Source organism: Podarcis erhardii (genome assembly GCF_964252035.2).
Source record: "Podarcis erhardii genome assembly, chromosome: 1".
Taxonomy (NCBI): Eukaryota; Metazoa; Chordata; class Lepidosauria; order Squamata; family Lacertidae; genus Podarcis; species Podarcis erhardii.
In genome coordinates this window covers 112,020,338-112,041,617 of record NC_138497.1, presented here as the reverse complement: position 1 = coordinate 112,041,617, position 21,280 = coordinate 112,020,338, and the positions used below count along the sequence as shown (strand labels likewise).

The 21,280-nt window shown below is 43.6% G+C and overlaps 2 protein-coding genes across 5 annotated transcripts in view; one reads left to right on the top strand and one right to left on the bottom strand.

Annotated features, from left to right (window-relative positions):
* B3GALT1 (beta-1,3-galactosyltransferase 1) overlaps positions 1-21,280 on the bottom strand; it is a 325,648-nt gene that overhangs the window by 148,717 nt on the left and 155,651 nt on the right. The gene's annotated exons all lie outside the window — the stretch shown is intronic.
* Positions 15,080-16,457, top strand: LOC309348419 (putative CENPB DNA-binding domain-containing protein 1). Its single transcript, XM_081873576.1, has 3 exons — positions 15,080-15,115; positions 15,290-15,798; positions 15,874-16,457. The coding sequence occupies exons 2-3, from the start codon at positions 15,316-15,318 to the stop codon at positions 16,165-16,167; spliced, it is 777 nt and encodes a 258-aa protein (XP_081729702.1). The 5' UTR covers positions 15,080-15,115; positions 15,290-15,315; the 3' UTR covers positions 16,168-16,457.

Genomic DNA, 21,280 nt, shown 5'->3' with positions numbered 1-21,280 from the left:
CCCCAGCCTGAAATCCCAGAAAGCTGCTGCCACGCAATGTAATAATATTGAGCTAGGTGGAGCTTCCTATGTCCCTATTGCCCAAGAGTGTTTAGCCTAAGAGTATGCATTAAAAGCTAACATATTTAGAAGCGTGCTGTATTCCGTGGAGCATATTCCCAGGTGTAAACATATCACAGGTATTCCCAATAGGCATTGCATAATGAGTAAATAACACATTAATGGCATCTTAGGAATATGTCTCACTGAATACTGTATAGGAATGGAGTTTCAGGCTGCAATTCTGCGCATTTGTCCCTGAGAGTGGGGACCACTACTGCATTTAATAGGATAGACTTCTGAGTAAATACAAAGAATGCAAGGCTACCCGGGTTATATAGTTCCCCCCGTCCCAAGTTCTGAATGGTATAATAAGAGCTAGGGAGAAAGATGAGTCACCTCCACAAATGCAGTTGCTATCCCTTCCATTTGTATATATCAGGGGTGTCCACCAGCAGGTCAATTGCGATCTACTGGTCGATCATGAGGTGTCCCTGCTCAATCATGGGACCCCAATCACCCTGCAAAAAAGCTCAACAACTTTGATGGGTAGATCACTGCCAGGTTTTTTTTTTATATATAGTGGGAGTAGATTGCAGTCTCTTGGAAGTTGGACACCCCAGTATATATGAAGACCAACAGATCACTTGCATGTGCTAGCAGCAGCTGATTGTGAAAAGCCCTTTGAGGAAAAACAAGCAAACTTTAAACCCCCAAACATCATGTATGAAGTTGAGTCTTGCACCCTGCTCTCTTCGTACCCAACCAGTTGAGAATTATGCACACAGAAGCTTCCTTTCACAAGCACTTAATTCCTAGCCAGTGTATTGAGTTGCGGTAGCAAATCTCTCAAAAGGCAGCCCGATTGAAAAACAGTAGATGCTTTTCAATCTGATATATGTTTGCATGCATTTGAATATACCATATTGGCCTGAATATAATCCTCACTTTCCCCCCAAATTCCGACCGTGAAAAGTTGAAGTGCGGCTTATATTCATGAGGAGCGTGGGGCAGTGTGTAGTCCCCCATTCTCTCCCCCAAGATTGGGAAGGGAGAGCGCGAGGAAGCGGAAAGTCCTCTGGCAACGCAGTGTGCCCACACCCCAAGTATGAGAAAGTACTGGGCACACTGGGGAACCTTGAGACACCCGGCCTTTCACTTCTGCCCACATCACATAGAATGATAGAACTGTAGAGTTGGAAGGGACCCCAAGCGTCATCTAGTCCAACCCCCTGCAATGCAGGAATCTCAGCTAAAGAATCCATGACAGATGTCCATCCAACATCTGCTTAAAAACCTCCAAGGAAGAAGAATCCACAACCTCCCGAGGGAAACCGTTCCACTGTTAAGTCGGAATCTCCTTTCTTGTAACTTGAAGCCATTGGTTTGAGTCCTACCCTTCAGAGCAGGTTGCTATGAAGCTTGTTACGAAGACAAAATGAGGAGGAAAACCATGCATTCCACTTTGAACTCCTTGGGAGAGAGGTGGGATATAGAGATAATTATGTAATAATAACTAAAATATCATAGCCACAATGTGGATGGTGAGGGGTGAGGTTGGGGTCGGGAAGTGAAACCGCATTCCACACAATTTGCTATACACAGGATCTGAACTCTTGCTGACAGGATAGCATCTTCCACTGTACCTGTGGACACCATGTTAGCTTAGAAGCTGCATAGCACACACTGTCCAGTCCACCAACCATTTGCTCCCACTCTCCAGTCCCCAGCATCTCCTGCCTAAGGTGGCTGCCTCATGCTGTCTAATGGCTGGGCCGGCCCTGTGTATAAAACTTTAATCAACAGACAAGTACTTCCTTCTCACATACAGGCTGGGCAGCAAAACTCTTCCTCAGTACCTGAACATCAAAAGCCAACCTACTAGCTAAGCCCATCAGTGCCAGAGGCACAATTTAGTATAGATATAAAAGGCATATCCATAACCCTTAATTTATTTCTCTCTTTTTTCATTTGTTAGAATATGAGGGAAGTGTAGAACACAAATCCACCTTTGCTACTGTTAATTTTCTTTATTCACCACCCATAAGAAGGGGGAAATATGAACTGGTCTTCATAGCCAAAATGTCCATTAGAGTTTGTTCCATATAATTAAATGTGACCTCTTCAGATTTGTTGGATTATAGTGATCCATAAGGAAAGGATCAAGGATCAGGGATTGGGCAAAATGCACCATATTAGAACTTCTGTAGGAAAAAAATGAATAACACTTACATAAAGCCAGATGGCTCAAGCAAATAATCCCTGCCATTTACCATAATTTAAAATAATCCCCAGAGACACCAACAAACTTTGACCCTGAGGGGAAATTCCTATCCAGTCAGAAGGCAAATCTATAGCATGTTTTGACATGAGAGAAATTCTTTCCTGAGACCAAATAAAGATTTAGACTGTGGTCACATCTACACTGTGCATTTAAAGCACTTTAGCAGTCATGGGAACTCCCAAAGAATCTTGGGAATTGGTTAAGGGTGCTGAGAGTTTTTAGGAAACTCAAATCCCCCTCACAGAGCTACAATTGCCAGAGTGGTTTAACAATTCTGGGAACTGTAGCTCGGTGAGGGAAATCTCTTAACTCTCAGTACCCTTAACAAACCACAGTTCCCATAATACTTTGCGGGGAGCCATGACTGTAAAAATGAAATACTACTGCTTTAAATGTGCCCTTTGGGAGGAATTCAGCACCTCACTGTTCTGATCACCGCAAGTATTTCGGCTTGCCAGAAGAAACAATCCCCCTTGTCTCCCCTGTGCTGCTCGGGGGGGGGGGGTCTTCTGTCCCCCCCCCAGAAAGAATTTGTGGGGTGCAGGGAGTGCACAGGGAAAGCCCCACTGAACAAGTGGTAGTCCTTGTGCAGGGTTTACCGATTTCCCTCAAAATGCTAAAGTATACCTGTAATACAAACTTAAAATCTCTATCTGCATTGCAAATATATTCACTTTGTACGTGGTATTATAATGGATCCAAGACGTTTTGTTCCCTCAGCAGGAACAATATGTGGGGCAATCCAGTCAAGGTGCATAGTACCCAAAGCCAGCCAAATTGCCGGCATTTTATTACTGGAGGCAGAAAAATCCCACAACCGCCTGCTGCTTGGAGGAAAACACAATGGAAATAAATTAAACAACTAACTATTTGCTGCCTTTTCATCACAACCCCAATCAGCTGCCTGAGGCTGTCTGTGTCAGGATGAAATTCCCACTGGGGTGTTCAGCAGCTGCAAGTATCTTTGTGTATTTTAAGTAACAGAGAGGTAGAGAAAGGGAGAAATCCTCAGTCACTTCATTTGGAAAGTAAGCTAGATGGAGCAACGTTAGGCAGCTTCCCAGGTTCCTAAGGTTTTTTTTTGGGGGGGGGGGAATAAAGTTTGATTAAGACTTCTCACAATACAATAAAGAGCAAACTATTCTAAACCTAAAATAATAGAAAAGAAAAAAGAAAAAGAGCCGGGAGAATGCAAAGTAATAAAAGAACACAGAGAGAAAAATAAAAGAGGGATAGGTAAAAGCAAAGGGATAATAACGGAATAAATCCAAAGAGAAGAGATATGGATAAAAGTGACTTCTAACTATCCATCTGTCGGTTGTATGTTCCTAAGAATTTACCCTGACCTCCTCAAATTTAATGCAAGGTTTGGGGGCTGTTTCTCCCCTCTCCCCAAATGTCCCCCCACCCAGGTCTGGCCCCAATCGGCCTGCCCTATGCTATTAAATGGCAAGACAGAATGGAAGGCACTTTTGATTGAGGAGATAGAAAGAGTGCACTATTTATGTCAATTTTCCACTACAGGTGCAGTTCCATGCAGGACCAGGGATGGGCAAATCTGTCCATTTCAATTTATCATTGTTTTCCTGTCCTAAGCTCAGTTCTCCACATTTTTGCATCAGTTTGTGATTCCTTTAAAAAAAAAAAAAAGGCCTCGTGAAAATACACCAGCATTTTATTGTGCATTTCTCCCAATACATCTTTGCATGCAACTTTTGCCTGAAATGAACATTCTGGCAAGCAACATTCCCTAATGTAATGCACTTTATATGTTCATTCCCTCAAATATATGGCTCTTTATGCACACCCCTCCCTTGATCTACACATTTATTTATTTTTGCATGCATCATTTGCTTCCAAAAAACTGCACTGCAAAATTCAGAGAAGTGAATTTTTTTGTAGGATAGCTGCTTTTTGTTTTGCATATTGCTCAAGGATGTATTGATTAGGTTCCTGTTAAAATGCAAACTGAACCAAATTTCTCCTCCATTCCTATTGCTCTGGGGTGGGCTCAACTCTCAGGAATGGGTTTTTTTTAAAGGGGGTTTAATGGGCTCCAGTGGAATGGAGGAGGAAGGCCTGCACCTCTATGGATTCTGCCCATGGCACACCAGATAGCCTGTTCTAGTATATTATTTGAGAAAGGGGCATTTCTCAGTGTTAGAGAATCTGCTTTGCCTGCAGAAGAACACTGCTTCAATTCCTGACATCTCCATCTGTGAGAAAGCTCTGTCTGAAATCCTTGGCATCTGCTGCCAGTCAGTGTGGACAATACTGAGTTAGATGGACCAATAGTGACTTGGTATAAGGCAGCTACGTATGATCCTAGCTTATCTACCCGCATGACTGGCAAAAGGTTTCACCTTGCCTATTTTGTACCTCCCAGTTTGGTTTTCAGCATTAGATGTCTGGGAGGAAGGAGGCGGCTGTGAATGTCTTGGTGAGGGAGGCAAGCACCCTCCTGACGCCCACAGACTGCTGTTGTCAAGTGAAACCTGTCAATCCATTTGTGACAACCCTATGCAATATCAGCAAAAAGGTATCTGTCATCCTGAATACCGGAGCGTAGCCAAGCGTGAGCGGAGTCTATAAAAACTGAGACGCCTGGAGAATCGCAGACGAAGAGGTGATCATCCCCAGGGAATTATGCAACAATTCTTGCAGAAGAGCACACTCCTGCTTGGTGAGCAGGAGGGAAATAGCTACAGCCCTTCTTGTAACCTCGAAAGAATGTTTCTTGGGATGTGTGGAGAAATGGCAGATTCTATTCGTCTCATAAATAGTTTCTGCATCTGGAAAGTCAAATAAATTAATAAATGGAACCCCACCCCCATCCTGGCCAACTGACTGCAATTTGTAAACCAGCCTATACAGTGGACGCTCGGGTTGCGAACGTGATCCGTGTGGGATGCATGTTCGCAACCTGCAGCATTCGCAACCCACGTCTGCGCACACGCAGGTTGTGATTCGGCGCTTCTGCGCATGCACGACCGCCGAAACCCAGAAGTAACCCGTTCCGGTACTTCCGGGTTTCTGCGGTCCATAACCTGAAAAAACGCAACCTGAACTGTCTGTAACCCAAGGTATGACTGTAGTTTGTCTAGTTTTAGTGTCAAGCATATGTGGCATGCTAAGATTTAGGGTTTGATTTTTTTTTTTGGGGGGGGGGGTTGCAGGGATCACTGGCATGATGAAGTTCCCACAGGAACTTCAACCCTGCTGATTACAAGGGCTGGTTGAGCTCCACACTGAACTTGGTTGTGCAGCCACATCTCAAACATCCCCAACCCTGATGTTACATATGATCTCACGAGTGGAGCCGGTGGGCGTTTTGGGAGGGAAACAGCTTCATGGGCCAAACTAGGATGCATGCTGGGCCAGAGCTGGCCCATGGGCTGGAGGTTCCTCACCTCTGTTGTAAAATGTCTCTGATGTAAGCATGATGGGCAGAGTTCTTCTGAGACCAGAGCAGTGCAGTTCCTGCTTCTGCACAGTTGCATGGTCTTGCAACCCTGCTAATGGTTGATACATAGAGACCCCAGTGGGAGATGCAGAGGCATGAAGGCGGCACAATCTCTCTCCTGTGTTTATGGAGTGCTTTTCTCCCATTTTTAAAGGCAAGCACAGGCTCCAGATTATTATTGTTTTTGCTGTGCCCCTCGTACCCCCAGCCCCTAATCTCCACAATGCTAAGACATTTTTGTTCACAGTGACTGTGTGTGAGCAATGGAACGAGCTGGGGGCATTTTCAAGCTCTGTGAAATGGACGTGAAAACAGCGCTGGACATAAATTGCCTGGGAAAGAAAAAGAGACACGGATTCTGAACGCAGCTATAAAAATAAGAGTATGTTTCACTGAAACTCAGGTCAGTGCCTTCTGCTCTTCCCCCACCTCTTCCTAGAAGACACCACTGCCGCTGGCACTCTTTTACATGGTCACAAAACATCTATTTTCTCCCAGGCTAAGAGGAGGAAATTTAATTTTGCTCCTCAGGAGATTGAACCAAGTGCAAGTGCACCAAGTAATTAACCATCACCAACTGATGCATGTTTCCAGCATTGGAGAAGGTACTGCAAAGAGCGTGAGACAATTATCTCCTTGTAAAGCTCCCAGGAGCTGTCCCCTCCTTTTCCACTGTAAGCTACAACAGGAACTGGAAAGGAGAAAGTTCAAAAACTCTGGATCCTGAAATTTTACTGACCAGCTGTATGCAAGCATCAGAAAAGGCTCTGGCTCCTTTATCTATAAGCAACATCAGCATCACCCCATCTAGAGACGATGTGGTGGGGTGCCCATCTGCCACAATTATGCTAAAGCAAAGAGCAGTACTATTTTATAAAACTGAATTATCAACTGTGGCATACATGGAGCTTGTATCTAGATTTGTGGAGCTGCACATTTACCTACTTTCTCCATAAAGCCACAGTTTTTTATATTCTCTCTGGCAGAGATGGGCAACCTCTGGATAATTTTGGAACTTCAGCTGCAATGGCCTGATGCTCAGGGATTATAAGAGTAGCAGTCCATCAACATCTGGAGGGCCATCCCTGCTCTATGACATTTCAGCTAGGCTGCCAATCATTTGCCTGAGCTCACAGGAGGTGAAAGAGAACTCCAGGAACAAAGATCCCTATTTAGGGAAGTTTTTAATGTGTGGCATTTTAATGTATTTTTAATCTTTGTTGGAAGCCACCTAGAGTGGCTGGGGAGACCCAGCTAGATGGATGGGGTACAAATAAATTATTATTATTATTATTATTATTATTATTATTATTATTATTATTACTACTACTACTACTACTATTATGGACAAGCTCCAAGCGACAATGGGCTCAGGACAGCAGTTTCACTCATTATTCCCTGGCTCAGCTGAAGAAGATACTGAGCTTTCTTGGTCAGTATCTGCACAAGTGCAGCAATGGTGATGGTGAAGGACCAGGACTAGAATTGGTTTCTTTCTCTATTGCAAGGAATATCCATCTGATCTCAAAAACCTGGAGATATGACATGGAGAGGTGGTGTGTGTGTGTGTGTGTGTGTGTGTGTGTGTGTGTGTGTGTGTGCAAGTGCCACTTCCACTTCTGTTGATTAGCAGTACTTTACAGTGATGTAGTTTTTGAATGTTCATTCCCCCCATTACATTATTCTGAGTTTTCTATTTCTGCTGCGCCCAACAGATGAGTGTGACAGCAATTATCTGTCCCCAAGAGTAGATACTCATTGGTGAGCTAACAACCCTTTCCAACAGTGCAGTAATTACCTTTGTATAAAAGGATAATAAGCTGGTGCCATTGTCAGTCCTTTTCAGGCTAGTTATGAATATACCAGAGAATTGGCTCTTGTAGACTGAAGGCTGTCATAGGAGGAGGAGGAGGACGAGGACTTGCAGGGTTAAGGGGATCTGTCAGGGAAAAATTAAGGAAGGCTGTAAAATTATTTTCTTGACTCTCCTAGAAGAAAGATAAATTCTGATGTTCCTGGGAAGGAACTGTCAAGAAGCTGGAAGAAATCCATAAGGTGCCTTTGCTGGATTGCTTTGAAAACTTATAACAACCCAGTGAAAACGTTGAGCATTCTTGAAGCCAGTTTTCTAACACGAAAGCTACTTAGCCATCAATAATTCCAAGCGTGGCTTTTGGTGGGATGTCACAGAGTCTGTTTCCAGATGGTCAGCCTGAATGCTTAATTGGCACAATGATGAACTACCTAAAGTTAAGGGACATCCCATAAGTTGTTGCTGAAGTAAACCTGTTTATATTTTCACAGGATTAACATGTTGAATTCCAGATGCCAAACAGGTGGAAGGAGAGCAAGGAAAAATAGAGAGAGATCTAAATGCAATTACCGCAACATGAGAAAGCAAGGCAGCTACGTTAGGAAACAAGGCTAGTTAGGGACCTCTGGCTTCTTAAGACACTTTAATTGCAGCTCGGCACAGAATACTAATATCTTGCCAGATACACCATTTGTCCCATCTTATATCTGAAGAACTCATCAGGACTTCTAGTGTTCACAATGTTCATTTTTTGGCTGTGACCCAATGTAGTGATTTATTATTACTTGTGATTTACTCCTGAGTTATGGCACAGGATACACAGAATACACATGAAACACACACATATACTGCAGGTTCCACTACCAAAGAGGCAAACTCATGGTCAGATTAGAAAGAGGGAATCACAGAAATAATGGTCTGGTTTGCACATGATGGCTTATTGGGACTGCACAGATTTACCAGTTCCAAGAGTTAAGCCCATAGTCACTTTGCTCCTCTTTGGTCTTTCCTACTGTTGTGCCATGCTGAGCTAAACGAAGGTTTGGCTAAGTATGCCATCCAAATTCAGGCTTGTGGTTCTGCTCTCCCTTTGCTAACCATGAACGGTAAAGGTAAAGGTAAAGGTAAAGGTAAAGGTAAAGGGACCCCTGACCATTAGGTCCAGTCGTGGCCAACTCTGGGGTTGTGGTGCTCATCTCGCTTTATTGGCCGAGGGAGCCGGCGTACAGCTTCCGGGTCATGTGGCCAGCATGACTAAGCTGCTTCTGGCGAACCAGAGCAGTGCATGGAAACGCCGTTTACCTTCCCGCTGGAGCGGTACCTATTTATCTACTTGCACTTTGACGTGCTTTCGAACTGCTAGGTTGGCAGGAGCAGGGACTGAGCAACGGGAGCTCACCCCATTGAGGGGATTCGAACCACCAATCTTCTGATCGGCAAGTCCTAGGCTCTGTGGTTTAACCCACAGAGCCACCCACGTCCCTACCACGAACGGTAGCCAAGGTTTATTCTTCCCGATCCCAATAAAGCATAATTTATAAATTATGTGCAAAACAGGCCACTGTATGAGGCTGCTGATATGAGGTTTGCTAAATTATATTTGGATGTAATATCTGTGGAGGAACCATCAAGGGTAAACGTTTCATCAGAAGGCATACTGGTCATGCAATTCTATTTGTCTCTGCTCATAAGTAAACCCAGGATACAGGGTTGCAGCCCTATAGTACTTCCACACTGGATGTTTTAATTTGCCACTCTTTGCTCTGTAAAAAGTTTGAGAACACTGGCATGACGGAAGATAGCAGAATGAGGAAAGTGTGGAAAGTTATGTACCTTACAGTGGAAGAGCAATGAGTGGGCAGTGCTCACTCCACCTGGAAGCATCCTTAGAGTCAATTTTACAGCATACTACTAATATTAATAATAAAATCATAGGCAGAAGACTGCCTAGTTTGCATTGATCCATACTCCAAAATCCATACAGATTCTGCAGTAACATTCTCCATGTTTATTCCACCATGAATATTTTTCCACAAAGAAAAACATTCCGGCAGAATTTACCTAAGGCTGGATCTAGACACATCTAAGAAGCATTTCAGTTAAATGCATTTTAAACTTTGTATGAGAAATCGGGTTGGCAAAAACGGAACTCGACAGCGCCATCCGGTGTCACAGAGTTAGATTGCATAGACAACAAATACAGGGCACTTTTTCTTTACCAATATAGCTGAGTCCTGAGTTACATATGGAAAATGAGAGAGTTTGTGATGCAGAAAAAAAAATGAGGCAACATTATCTTTACTTTTGTGTTGTTTCTTTTGCTTTTGATGAGGCATCGCTGATGGGCTCCCCATCCTGTCACTTCTTTCCTCACAGTGTCAAGAACGAACACAGGAATAATAGAGAGCCTACTTGTGCAACTCGCTTCAGAACTAAGTGGCACAGAAACAAGCAGCAACTAAAACAAGGAACGGATTCAAATTACAGGAAAAGAGATTCTGGCTAAACATCAGGAAGAACTTTCGAAGAGTAAGAGCAGTGGAATGGACTCCCTCGAAAGATGGCAGGGTCTCTTTCGCTGGAGGTTTTTCATCAGAGGCTGGATGGCTATCTGTCAGGGATGCTTTAGATGAGATTTCTGTGTTTTAGGGAGTTGGGCTAGATGACCCTTTGGGAGTTGGGTCCTTTCCAATTCTATGGTTCTATGAATTTGAGGCTGCAGTATTTATTGCATTTTATGGTTTTAATGATGGTTCTTATCATTGCAGTCCTTGTGTTGTTTGCTGTGCTGCACTCCAGGCCCTGGCGGAGGAACAGGAGTGGGGGGGGGAGTGCACCGCCCCTGGCAGCGAGATCCTGATGGGGTGCCATCGTGGCTGCCCCACCACCCACGCTGGGTGGCGCGCCCCTACAGGTGGCGTGCCATGCCACCAGGACGCATGTCAGCCCTGCCCCTGCCTGCTCTCCGCCCCCCAGTGCTGGAGCATGAAGCTCCGCACTGACTCCAGGTTGGAAGCAGAGTGGAGTATAAAAATATGAAACAAAGAAGAAGAGCTGGGCTGCTGGATCAGACCAAAAGCCCCTCTAGGTAAGCATCCTGTTCTCCTTAAAGCCAACCAGATGGGGTGCCTGCAAGCAGGTCACGAGTACTCTCCTCGCTTGTGGAGCCCAACGGCTGGTATTCAGACGCACACTGCCTCCAGCAGTGGATCTAGATCTATGCTTTGTTACTGTGAATGTAAAAGAGCCCACCTGGATTGAGGCAAAGGCTCATCTAAGTCCAGCATTATGTCCCCACAGTGACCAACCAAATGCTGACAGGAACCGCCAGTATGGATGATTTCCTCTTTTCTTTCCTCTATATTGTGCGGCTCCTCACCACTATAGCATTAAGTGGTGCACATGAATTCCTGAATATATGCTGCATGTGGTTGGAAGAGTGAATAACTCTTGCATTGCTCTTTTAATGCATCTCCTCCTCCTTCAGAAGCATTAGCAGAAGATGACAGAAAAGGAGCAGAGGCATCTGTTACCTTCTCACAAGAGCACCAAAGTCCCTAATGGCAAGAAATTTACCTTTTCTTAACACTCAGGAAAAACACCAGCCACATTTCCAAGGCCAGTGGTTTCTTAGGGACTAGTTCCATTAGTTAGAATGCACCTGGTAAAAATGGAGAGAGAGAGAGAGAGAGAGAGAGAGAGAGAGAGAGAGAGAGAGAGAGAGAGTTGCCAGATCCAGTTGAACACAGAGATGAACATCTCTGTCTCCCTCAACAGCATATAAATACTTCATTTTCATTCATTAGTGAAGAAAATTAAATAAAAGTAATCCTTCATACACTTCGCCCACCTGCTTGCATGATAGATCAGGGCCTGAAAAAACTGCAAAAATTAGCAGATGGGATCTCGTAGCAATTTCCCTTTGAAAAAACGTTTTTGTATAAAATACTCAAGACCAGAGTTGATCTGGCTCTGCAGGACTAGCTTCTCAAAAGGAAATAGAGGGGAGTGAGCAGCAGACATGCCAGAAGGGTCCAATGGCTTCTTATAGGCATCTGGCTGGCCACTGTGGGAAATGGCAGGTAGGATGCTGAACAGGATGTGATCCAGCCGTGCTCTCCTTATTTTCTTAAGGGTGTGCTGCTTTGGATCACTGTCCACTCCAGATGATGTGGTTTGCCAGCAGGATGCAATGTCAAAGCCATCTGTTGGAGCTTCTTCTTCTTCACATACTGTACAGATGTGTTTGTGTTCATTTATTATTGGTGGCACCTGTCTGTCTTGAGAGACAATGGCGTACGACTCTGGGTGTGTGTGTATGGAGTGTGTATGGAGGCCCTGGGCTGCCCAGATGACCAGACCCCTTCTTGGCCTCACTGATGTGATCCAAAGGAAAGCAGAGCAATACGTTTGGCACCAGCTTGGCTGCAGGAGTTGCTGGAAGGAGGCGTACAAGGCGCCATCCAATTGTATTGTGGACTCATCTCCATATCTGTGTAAGCTTTACTCCTCAGCCTTTTCTCCTCCCAAAAATATCCCGCAAGGCAGCAGAGGTTCAGGACCAGAGTTTTACTTCACCTAGATGGGCTACCTTCCCAGGTTGATGAGCCCCATGTGCCCCTCGCTTCCCTCTACAACTTGTTCAGAAACCACCTTCCTGATATTAACATTAATACTGCAAGACTACAAATGGCAACCTCAATGCTTGTTTTATAAGCTGCCAAGACAAATTTACCAAATTCATATTTTTTTTAAAAAAAAATCCTCTGTGCACTCACTCAAAGACACAAGCAGAGCTGTCACCCAGTTACACAAATCCTAGTTAAGTGATCATGTGATCAGTTGATCAAGTTGACTACTCAGTTAATCAGATAATTAAGATGAATGCGCAGATAACACACACAATAGTTTTGAAGGAGAAAGCATTTATTATTAGATGCAGGCCTGTTTTGTAGCAGATATCACCTTCAAGAGGGTATGTCAAATACTTCATTTAGGATGGTGCTTGCCGCTGGCAATTTTGAAAAGTAGTAGTATTAAAGGTTTCTATATAGTCAGTATCCAAATCTCAATGAAAACAAAAATGAAATATCCCACCGCATCTGAATGACAGAAGGCTACACACTGCAGTGTCTCACATTAAGTCATTTCTGAAAAATAACAAAGGATTTCACCGTGTCAAAAGTGAACTCCCTGCTCAGAAACATGAATTGATACCTCAATTAAATCCATGAAATAATGCACCTGTGATCCTGAAATTATAATATCAGCCCTTTGGCTAACCCTTCAAACGAGCCTTAATTAAATACAGTGGTACCTTGGTTTTTGAATGGAATCCGTTCCAGAAGCCTGTTTGGCTTCCGAAACATTCAAAAACTGAGGCGTGGCTTCCTATTGGTTGCAAGAGCTTCTTGCACTCAGTGGAAGCCGCCTCGTTCAGGTCCCAACAAAGTTCGCAAACGGAAGCATTTACTTCCAGGTTTTTGGCGTTCAAGAACCGAAATGGAGATGTTCGGGAACTGAGGTACCACTGAGGTATATGTTCTCAAAAGGAAGCTTACATTGGTCAATAGCTAACGTTTTCAGTTTTGCTAGTTAAAACATGTCCTAGAAACTTACTTTATCATATTCAAGTACACAGAAGTACTTGATTAGTACATTACTTTTAGTTTGCTAAAAACTGTAGATTGAGCATTGTGCCATAAATAATATTAAAAGGTTTCCATTGAAATAAAATCCCAATGATTTTCTAGGCTTCAGGGGCACATCTTTCTTTTTATTGCTTCAAGGGGGTCTATTTCTTCCTGCAGTACCAATATTTTGGAGAACAGTCTGTCTGACTGTTCAGCTCTGCCTGAAGGAGCAGTGCTCCCAAAAGCACTTGCAGAGTTTCCTCTCACTGGTTAGTGGAAGAGGGGAAGAATGTACTCTGTGAAAAGGAGCGAAGGCTGCACCTCCTCCTAAGGGAACGTGGAAATGGGCTTTATGAGTGCAGTAAGGGCTGTGCAGCTTGAAGACCTCTGGATCAGAGCCAGTGTTGCAGGATGCAAATCTACCCCTCTCAGTTGGGAATCCTGGAGGAATTCAACTGCCGAGAAGTCCTATACAAAACTTGTGGTTCTGCACCTTAACAACAACAACAACAACAACAACAACAACAACAATTTATTATTTCTACTCTGCCCATCTGGCTGGGTTTCCCAGCCACTCTGCTCAGCTTTCAACAGAACATTAAAAAGAGAATAAAACTTCAAACGTTAAAAACTTCCCATTTGAGACAAAGCTTCAGATCAGAACTCAACTATCTAGCAGAATTAGCACTTGCTTGAATGTTACATTGCAGCTCAACAGAGGACCTATCAAAGGATATGTTTGAATATTTATTCTGAGAGAAGACACACTTTTAAATGCATGTTTTGAGATTAACGTAGAAATGAAATATGTGCAAAGGTGACATGAGCCAAAATGAACGGATTCATATATCCTTTCTCTTAGAGAGTAGGAATGTGAACTTTTTGGGGGTGTGGGGGTGCCAATCTGCAAGTGGAAACCTGTTCTGCATATGTATCGTTCCTAGTGGCTGAGGACACTTGTGGGTTTGAGAAAAACAGTCATAGGAAAAGAATGCATATACACATTCCACTAACATTAATTAAGCAACAATCAATGGAAGAAAGGGACACAGGGAGATTCGTAGGGATATTTATGTACAGTAGTGCCCCGCAAGACGAATGCCTCGCAAGACAAAAAACTCGCTAGACGAAAGGTTTTTTCGCCCGCGATTTGCCTCGCAAGACGAATTCCCCTATGGGCTTGCTTCGCAAAACGAAAACGTCTCGCGACTTTGTTTCCTTTGTGTAAAAACCGTTAAAACCAAGGGTGCTTAGCTTGAGCAGCTGCAGTTGCGACTTGACTTCGAGGAGCAACTGTTAGCACGTGGTTTGGTAGCCTTTTCTCAGACTTTGCTCACTTTTGAAGATTTTCCAAAACTTTTCCAGAACTTTTCCAGAACTTCTCTTTCATCCATTTGGTAAGTTAAACTTTTAAAACTTTTTTGGGGGGGTTTGGATTTTGGGTTGGGGTGTTTGGGATTCAAGGACTTGGTGTTGGGAAGGGGTTTGCGATAATCTGGGGGCTTGTGGGCCTTTTTTGGGAACTTTTATGATTTTCTGTGACCACTGGGCCAGGTTGATTTTTTTTGAAAAATTTTCTGAGTTTGAATTTCTGAGTGCTGGCCATGTTGTTATTTTTTGAAATTTTTTTTTGTCTGGGTGGGGAAGCAGTTGGGGAGGGGTTTGCAGCAGTTGGGGAGGGGCTGGGGGAGCAGTTGGGGAGGGGTTTGCAATTTCTGTGTTGTGGGTGGGTTGGTGCGTGTCTGTGGGAGCAGTTGAGGTTTTTGAAGACATTGGTGATTTTTGAAGCTTTTCCTAAACTTATTTTGCAGCCATTTGAGGTTTCTGAGGACGTCGGTAGTTGATTGTTGAAGCTTTTCCAGAACTTCTCTTTCATCCATTTGGTAAGCTAAACTTTTAAAACTTTTTGGGGGGTTTTTGGATTTTGGATTTGGGGTTGGGGTGCTTGGGATTCAAGGCCTTGGTTCTGGGTTTTAATTTCTGTGTGGTGGGTGGCTGGCTGCTTTTGTATTTTTTGGGTTTGAAGCACATCACTGATTTTTTTTTCTGTTTCTGAGTTTACGAAGGTAGGAGCTGTGCTGCCATGGGACCCAAGAAGACTGCTGCTGCGGTGGCCGGCGAGAGGAAGAAGGAGAAGGTGACACTGGAAATGAAGAAGGAGATCATCTGGAAGCACGACGGCGGAATGCGTGTGACGGACATCGCCAGGGAGTACGGCAGGAACCCATCGACCATCGGGACCATCCTGAAGATGAGGGAGAAGATCCTGGCGACTGATGCAGCCAAGGGAGTCACCAGGATCGTGAAGAACCGCCCAGCTGTCCTGGAGGAGGTCGAGAAGTTGCTGCTCATCTGGATAGAAGAGAAGCAGCGTGCAGGGGACACAGTGTCTGAGGCCGTCATTTGTGAGAAGGCCAAGGCCTTGCACGCTGACCTCATCCGGGAACAGCCAGGAACCTCAGCCGAGCCAGAAGTCTTCAAGGCTAGCAGAGGTTGGTTTGACCGGTTCAAGACAAGATCTGGCATCCACAGTGTGGTCAGGCATGGAGAGGCTGCCAGTTCTGATGTTCCTGCGGCTGAAGACTTTGCAGCGGAGTTCCTGGAGGTTGTGACGACGGAGGGCTACGTTCTGCAGGCAGAGGCTGCGCAGGAGCAGGCCTCACTGGAAGAGGAGGAAGCAACTGAGGAACGGCTGTCCTCCGAAAGACTGAGGGACATTTGCCAGAAGTGGAAGGAGGTGCAGACTTTTGCAGATCTACACCACCATGAGAAGCACGTGGCACATGACGCTGGGAACTTTTATGATACGAGGGTCATGTCGTCTTTCAGGGAGCTGCTGAAAAGGCGGATAAAGCAGCAGACTATGGACAGGTTCTTGACCAAGAAGCAAAGAGTGGAAGAGGAGCCTTCTTCGAGTTGTCCCCCAGAGTCTTAGAAAATGTACTGTACACTTTGTTGATTTTTAAATGTTTTTCTGTCATGTTTATAAAGTTAATTTATTTTCCCTTCAATTTTTGAACTGCTCTTTACAGTATGTGTGACTTTAAAGAGCAGTTAATAAACTGTTGTTGTACCAAATTTGGCTTTGTTTGGACTTTTTTTGACCATAGGAACGCATTAATTGATTTTCAATGCATTCCTATGGGATTTCGTGCTTCGCAAGACGAAAAATTCGCTAGACGACAAAAATTGCGGAACGAATTAATTTCGTCTTGTGGGGCACCACTGTATATGGTTAGGAGCAAAAGAAAAAAATGTCTAATTGACTGGGAAAGTGGTCACCAAAGAATAGGCTACGGAATCTAACAAATAAAAGAGCCTTTTGTTAGTTGTTTTCTAGTCTTCAAGCTTAATGCGGAGTTTAACATTACCAACAACCAAGACCATTTGGGAGAGAATGGCTTTGTGTTTCCACATTTTGCAAGGTTAAACTGGCATTCTGAAGCCACTTAGCCCTGGCATGACTCTAGCAGACATTAAAGCAGAAGAACGTTTTCCATTGTATGGTTAGACAACTATAGACAAGTTCTGTTCCATTTCTTCAAAACAGTGCTCATTTCCTAATTAACGAAACAAAGCTATATAATTGAGACACTCAAATTTGTCCTCTTATGTACCCCAAATAAGCTTTACTTTAAAAGCAACAATTACATACAATTGTCTGTTTTTGTTGTTTTCTTTTAAAAGATGATGCCTACAATAATGGCATTTCTGCAGAGAAACGTATATGTGTGATTAGTGTGATTACAATACAACAATAACCCATCACCGCTAACTATTATAAAACCGTAAACTATTATTCAGTACACTATAAAATTCAAAGCCTAATTGAAAATGCTAGTTTAGCATAATTCCCACAAGCCATCATTCTTTAATATTGTGAAATGAATGAGGTTTTCGTGGAGCTATTAATTGATACTGACAAGCAATAACCACTGGAATGAAACTCCAATTATGAGAGGCAATTAATCACTTTTACTGTCATCTGTGGTGTCAAACAAAATTCAATAAAGTTCTAAACAGTAAGAAAAAAAGAGAGAGAGAGAAATGTATACCTCTTGTGGATGAATGCAATTCAAGCAAATCAGATAGCCTTTTGTTGAGGGAAATCATGTCAGTTCAAACATGTTATTTTTGCAGAAGTAATAGGACATTTGACTTTCTGTTGTATTCCCCAAGATTAAATTTCCATCTGATTTAGACTTGCCATAATAAGGGTTTGTTCTGAAGCAGCTGGCATTGTCATGGCATAATTAACAACAAGCATGGGTTTGTGGCAGATAAATCATTAACAAAAAATATTCTACGGGATCCAGCTAAGTCATTTCTCAGTACTAAGATTCCAATTGCAGTTCTAAGATTCTAATGCTGTCCGTAACTTAGTTTTAGGGCCAGGGTGGACATAGTCTCTAATGAATATGGCTGTCAGGAGCTGGCAGGGCTTGAAATGAGAATTTCTGGTACTGTTACAGTTTCCCTGTGTGTTAAAGCATTAGAACTGTTGCTTGGAACATCTTGTTTGTAATGAACTAATCTGGGGCATTGGACTTCCCCCACCCATCACTCTAGGTCTATAAGAGACTTCCCGTTTGACTTTGGAATTTACAACCAACATCAACAATGGGCTTCTTGGCTCTGGCAAGTTTCTGTGTATCTGTTTCCTTAGCTTTCTCTTCTTGCTCAGCCCATTGGCTTCGACTATTGCCTACAATTCAGCCTTCGCAAGAGTCAAGCACCAAACTGAGAGGCACTTCCATGAAACCATTAACCACTGTATGCAACTCTTTGCAGGCCACAAGACAGTCAACTTTGCAGTGGATCAGAAAAAGAGAAATGTTGTGAGCCATTAGGCAAGTGGGATCATCAGTTACTCACACTCTTCAGGAATCTTCTGTATACAGATGACTAGCTGATAGCAGCCCAATCAGTACCTATATTAATATAAAGAAAAAAAACAAAAACAAAAACAAAAACAAAAAAAAAAACAGGCACCAAGGATATTAGATTTTGTAACATGCCTTGGGTTCATTTTCTTGCAGAGGGGTAGGATATGTTACGATATGGATGCAATGCGACCGCGAGCAGCAGGTGGCTTGGAAGCAAAACATAATGGGAATGTTGGTTCTGTTCCGTGGGAACAGAGGGAGGGTCTATTTTCAGTGCAAAGCACCGGAATTAGCTCAGAGTGTAATATGACCTGTACAGGAAGTACAGGAGGTGGAGTTTGTCTCTCTTCTGATGGACTCTGATGAGAGCAGACGTGTTTTCTCTGTAATGCTGCAAAGACAGAAATAAAGGGATGTAAATACATTTCTGTCTATCTCTCTTTCCCCCTACCTGGGAGGGGGGGAAGAGCGGTGTGTTCTTCTCACGAGGAGGAGGATCGCCGATCGCGACCTAGCCTGCATCTGCCGGGGAATGCAGACAGGGAGGTCACCAGGAGATCATGCCGGGTGCCTGGAGAGTGGCCAGTTTCTCCTGATATGGCAGATTTCCTAACAACAGGATATACCTTTAGCTGCCATTCCAGAATGAGGCTTCTGTTAAACTCCCGTTTGAAATATGACTGAATCTGCTCAGTATGCTGTTGGTTGCTTCCAGCCAGAACAATTGCCAAGTTAAAATATATGAAAATATTCACAACTTGTACTCTGGCCTTCAGAGGGGAGAAGAAAGGTACATCAAACAGATTACAGAATAACACAGTATTGATCCAAGAGACTACCCACACGGCCAGGAAAATGCGCTCAGGGCAAAACCACCCATTACGCTGAGAAACCTACATCTGTCAACCTGAATTGTGGAGGGTGGGAGGCAGAGTGAAGATTTGTTGGGGAGAACTGTTGGATGGGAGTGGGGAATGGTAGTGTCAAATCCTTTCTGCACCTTCCAACTCTCCCCTGCAGGTGGCTCCCCCAGTTATTTCTCCACGGAGCCAGCCTTTGAGATAGGAATGGGCAAATCCGGCAATTCTGGATTTTCCCAGGTTCTCATTTTTCCAGCCAGCCCTCCACATTTCCATATCAGTTTGTGGTTGCTTTTTTTTTTTTTTTTTTTTGAAGATCCTTATTATTATTTTTTGGAAAATCCTTTAAAAAATAGGCATTTTAGTACAAATTTCTCCTGAAACACACAGAGTAGTGCAAATTTCAGCTAATGTACACATTTTTGTAGGATTCAATTTTGTGCATTCTTTTCACTCATAGGTGCATTTTCAAATGCTTCTTTTTTATAACCCTGGTACATGCATTCGCTTACACATTGCTTGGCTGGAGAACTGCACTGAACAAATTTTGAAGAATGGCTGTGCTTGTGTGCTGTTTCAGAAAGCACAAATTAGCTAGCTTCAACTTGCTGGTGGAATATTTGCATGTGCCTCCTTTGATGTTGCCAATGGCTCTGGAGCATTTTCTCCACTGACCTATCCCATTCTTTTCCACCTTCACTACCTGTGCTTGCAATTCATCAACCCCTCCCTGGATAGGTAAAGGGCTATTCTGCACCAAGTTCCCCAAAAGCCTTTCCTCAAGAAGCTAGGGCCAACCCTCTTTCATAGTTTTCAAAACTGACAAAAATGTACTGTACAATTCCAACATAGCTTAATAACACAGGTGCTTAAGGAGGGGTTGAGGGAAAACCAAAAGCAGTTGAACCATCTCATCCAACACCTTGCCAGGCCTGCTTGGAGATTCAGAAGGCATCAGAGCCTTCAGATCCAGGTCAGTCCCAGGCCACCTTCCAAGCCACCCATAGCATGACCCCTTAGTACTTCTGTCGACACCAGAGCTCTGACATTAGTAGGACAAGGATGCAGGTGCTTCTATGGAAAAGAGGCACCTGACACCAGACCTCTCTTGCTTTGATGTCTTTGCGTTGTTTCTTATGACCTTGGGATGCCCGCCTGAGGACGACAGCATTGCAGAACGAGAAATGCTTTAAAACACAACTACAAAATGCAAACAATAAAATATCTTATGATGCCATATCTCTTTTGCCACCTCCAATAATTAAGAAAAGAACATTTCCAGTAACAAACATCCTTCATTTCATCTCTACGTCTTTTCTTTTCTTTTTAATTCTCCCTTTCAACAATATCTTGGATTTTTCCTAGCCAGCCAAAGACAGATGGAACACTTTGTCCTGTCTGGTATCAAGCCCACACAACTATTCCAGCAATAAACACATTAGCACTATCAATGAAGGCCAAATTATTATATGAGCCTAAATCAATTTTTGCAACATATTTCCAGAATTGTCTTTTCTACTATAGATGGGGTAAGGAAACAGGTGCACCGGGACCTTCTAAGTCCCTGCCCCCTTAGCAATCCATAAATTCTTCCTAGAGCAACTTCCTGCCTTGTGCTAGCCACCAAGAAAACTCTTTATCTTGTCTCCATATTCTCCTGTGCTCTTGAGGTTCTCCTCAGTGTCATGATACTCAGGTCACTTCCAGGTGACCTGCTTATTGAGCATTTATCTTGATTTGTTGTGGGGAGGTTAGAAGACGTCAGCTATCTACTGAGCTTTCATCCTCCTTTGCTTGCGGGAAGGATATATTACATTGTGTCAAGCAAAGGTCACCCCATACTTCCCAAAGCATCTCCCCACGGCTTTCCTCCAAATCAACTTTAATTGTGCTACCTGAATTTGCCAGTGCGTGATTCACTCCTGCCTTAAAAACAGCGACAGTCTGGAAGCAGCCTCTGTTTGTGTGTCTGCTTGCTCATTCCTGCTCCAGCTCTTCCAGTCACCCAGCTGGATCCTCCTGGGGAGGAAACCTACCGGTAATTCCATCACCCACTTCCTGTCCTCCCTCTAAAGAATAACAGTAGCTATGCCCAAAGGAATCCTTTAATAGCTTGCAATATATGTAAATAGGTCAAGCCATTGGGTCTCACACTGTTTAAAATTCCATTATCAAGACATCATAATCGTCCCTACAGCTCACAGTCCTTCCAATATTAGATGAAACAGTACTGAGATTCTACATCATCCCACCCCCCCAAAAAACGCTTGGGTTTTTTTTGGCTCCAATTCAAGGCACCTTT

Bases quoted from the DNA above. Each gene is read 5' to 3' on its own strand.
- LOC309348419 (XM_081873576.1), top strand. From the start codon at position 15,316: ATGGGACCCAAGAAGACTGCTGCTGCGGTGGCCGGCGAGAGGAAGAAG. The intron at 15,799-15,873 runs GTTCCTGCGGCT...CTGCAGGCAGAG, and splicing joins GAGAGGCTGCCAGTTCTGAT to GCTGCGCAGGAGCAGGCCTC.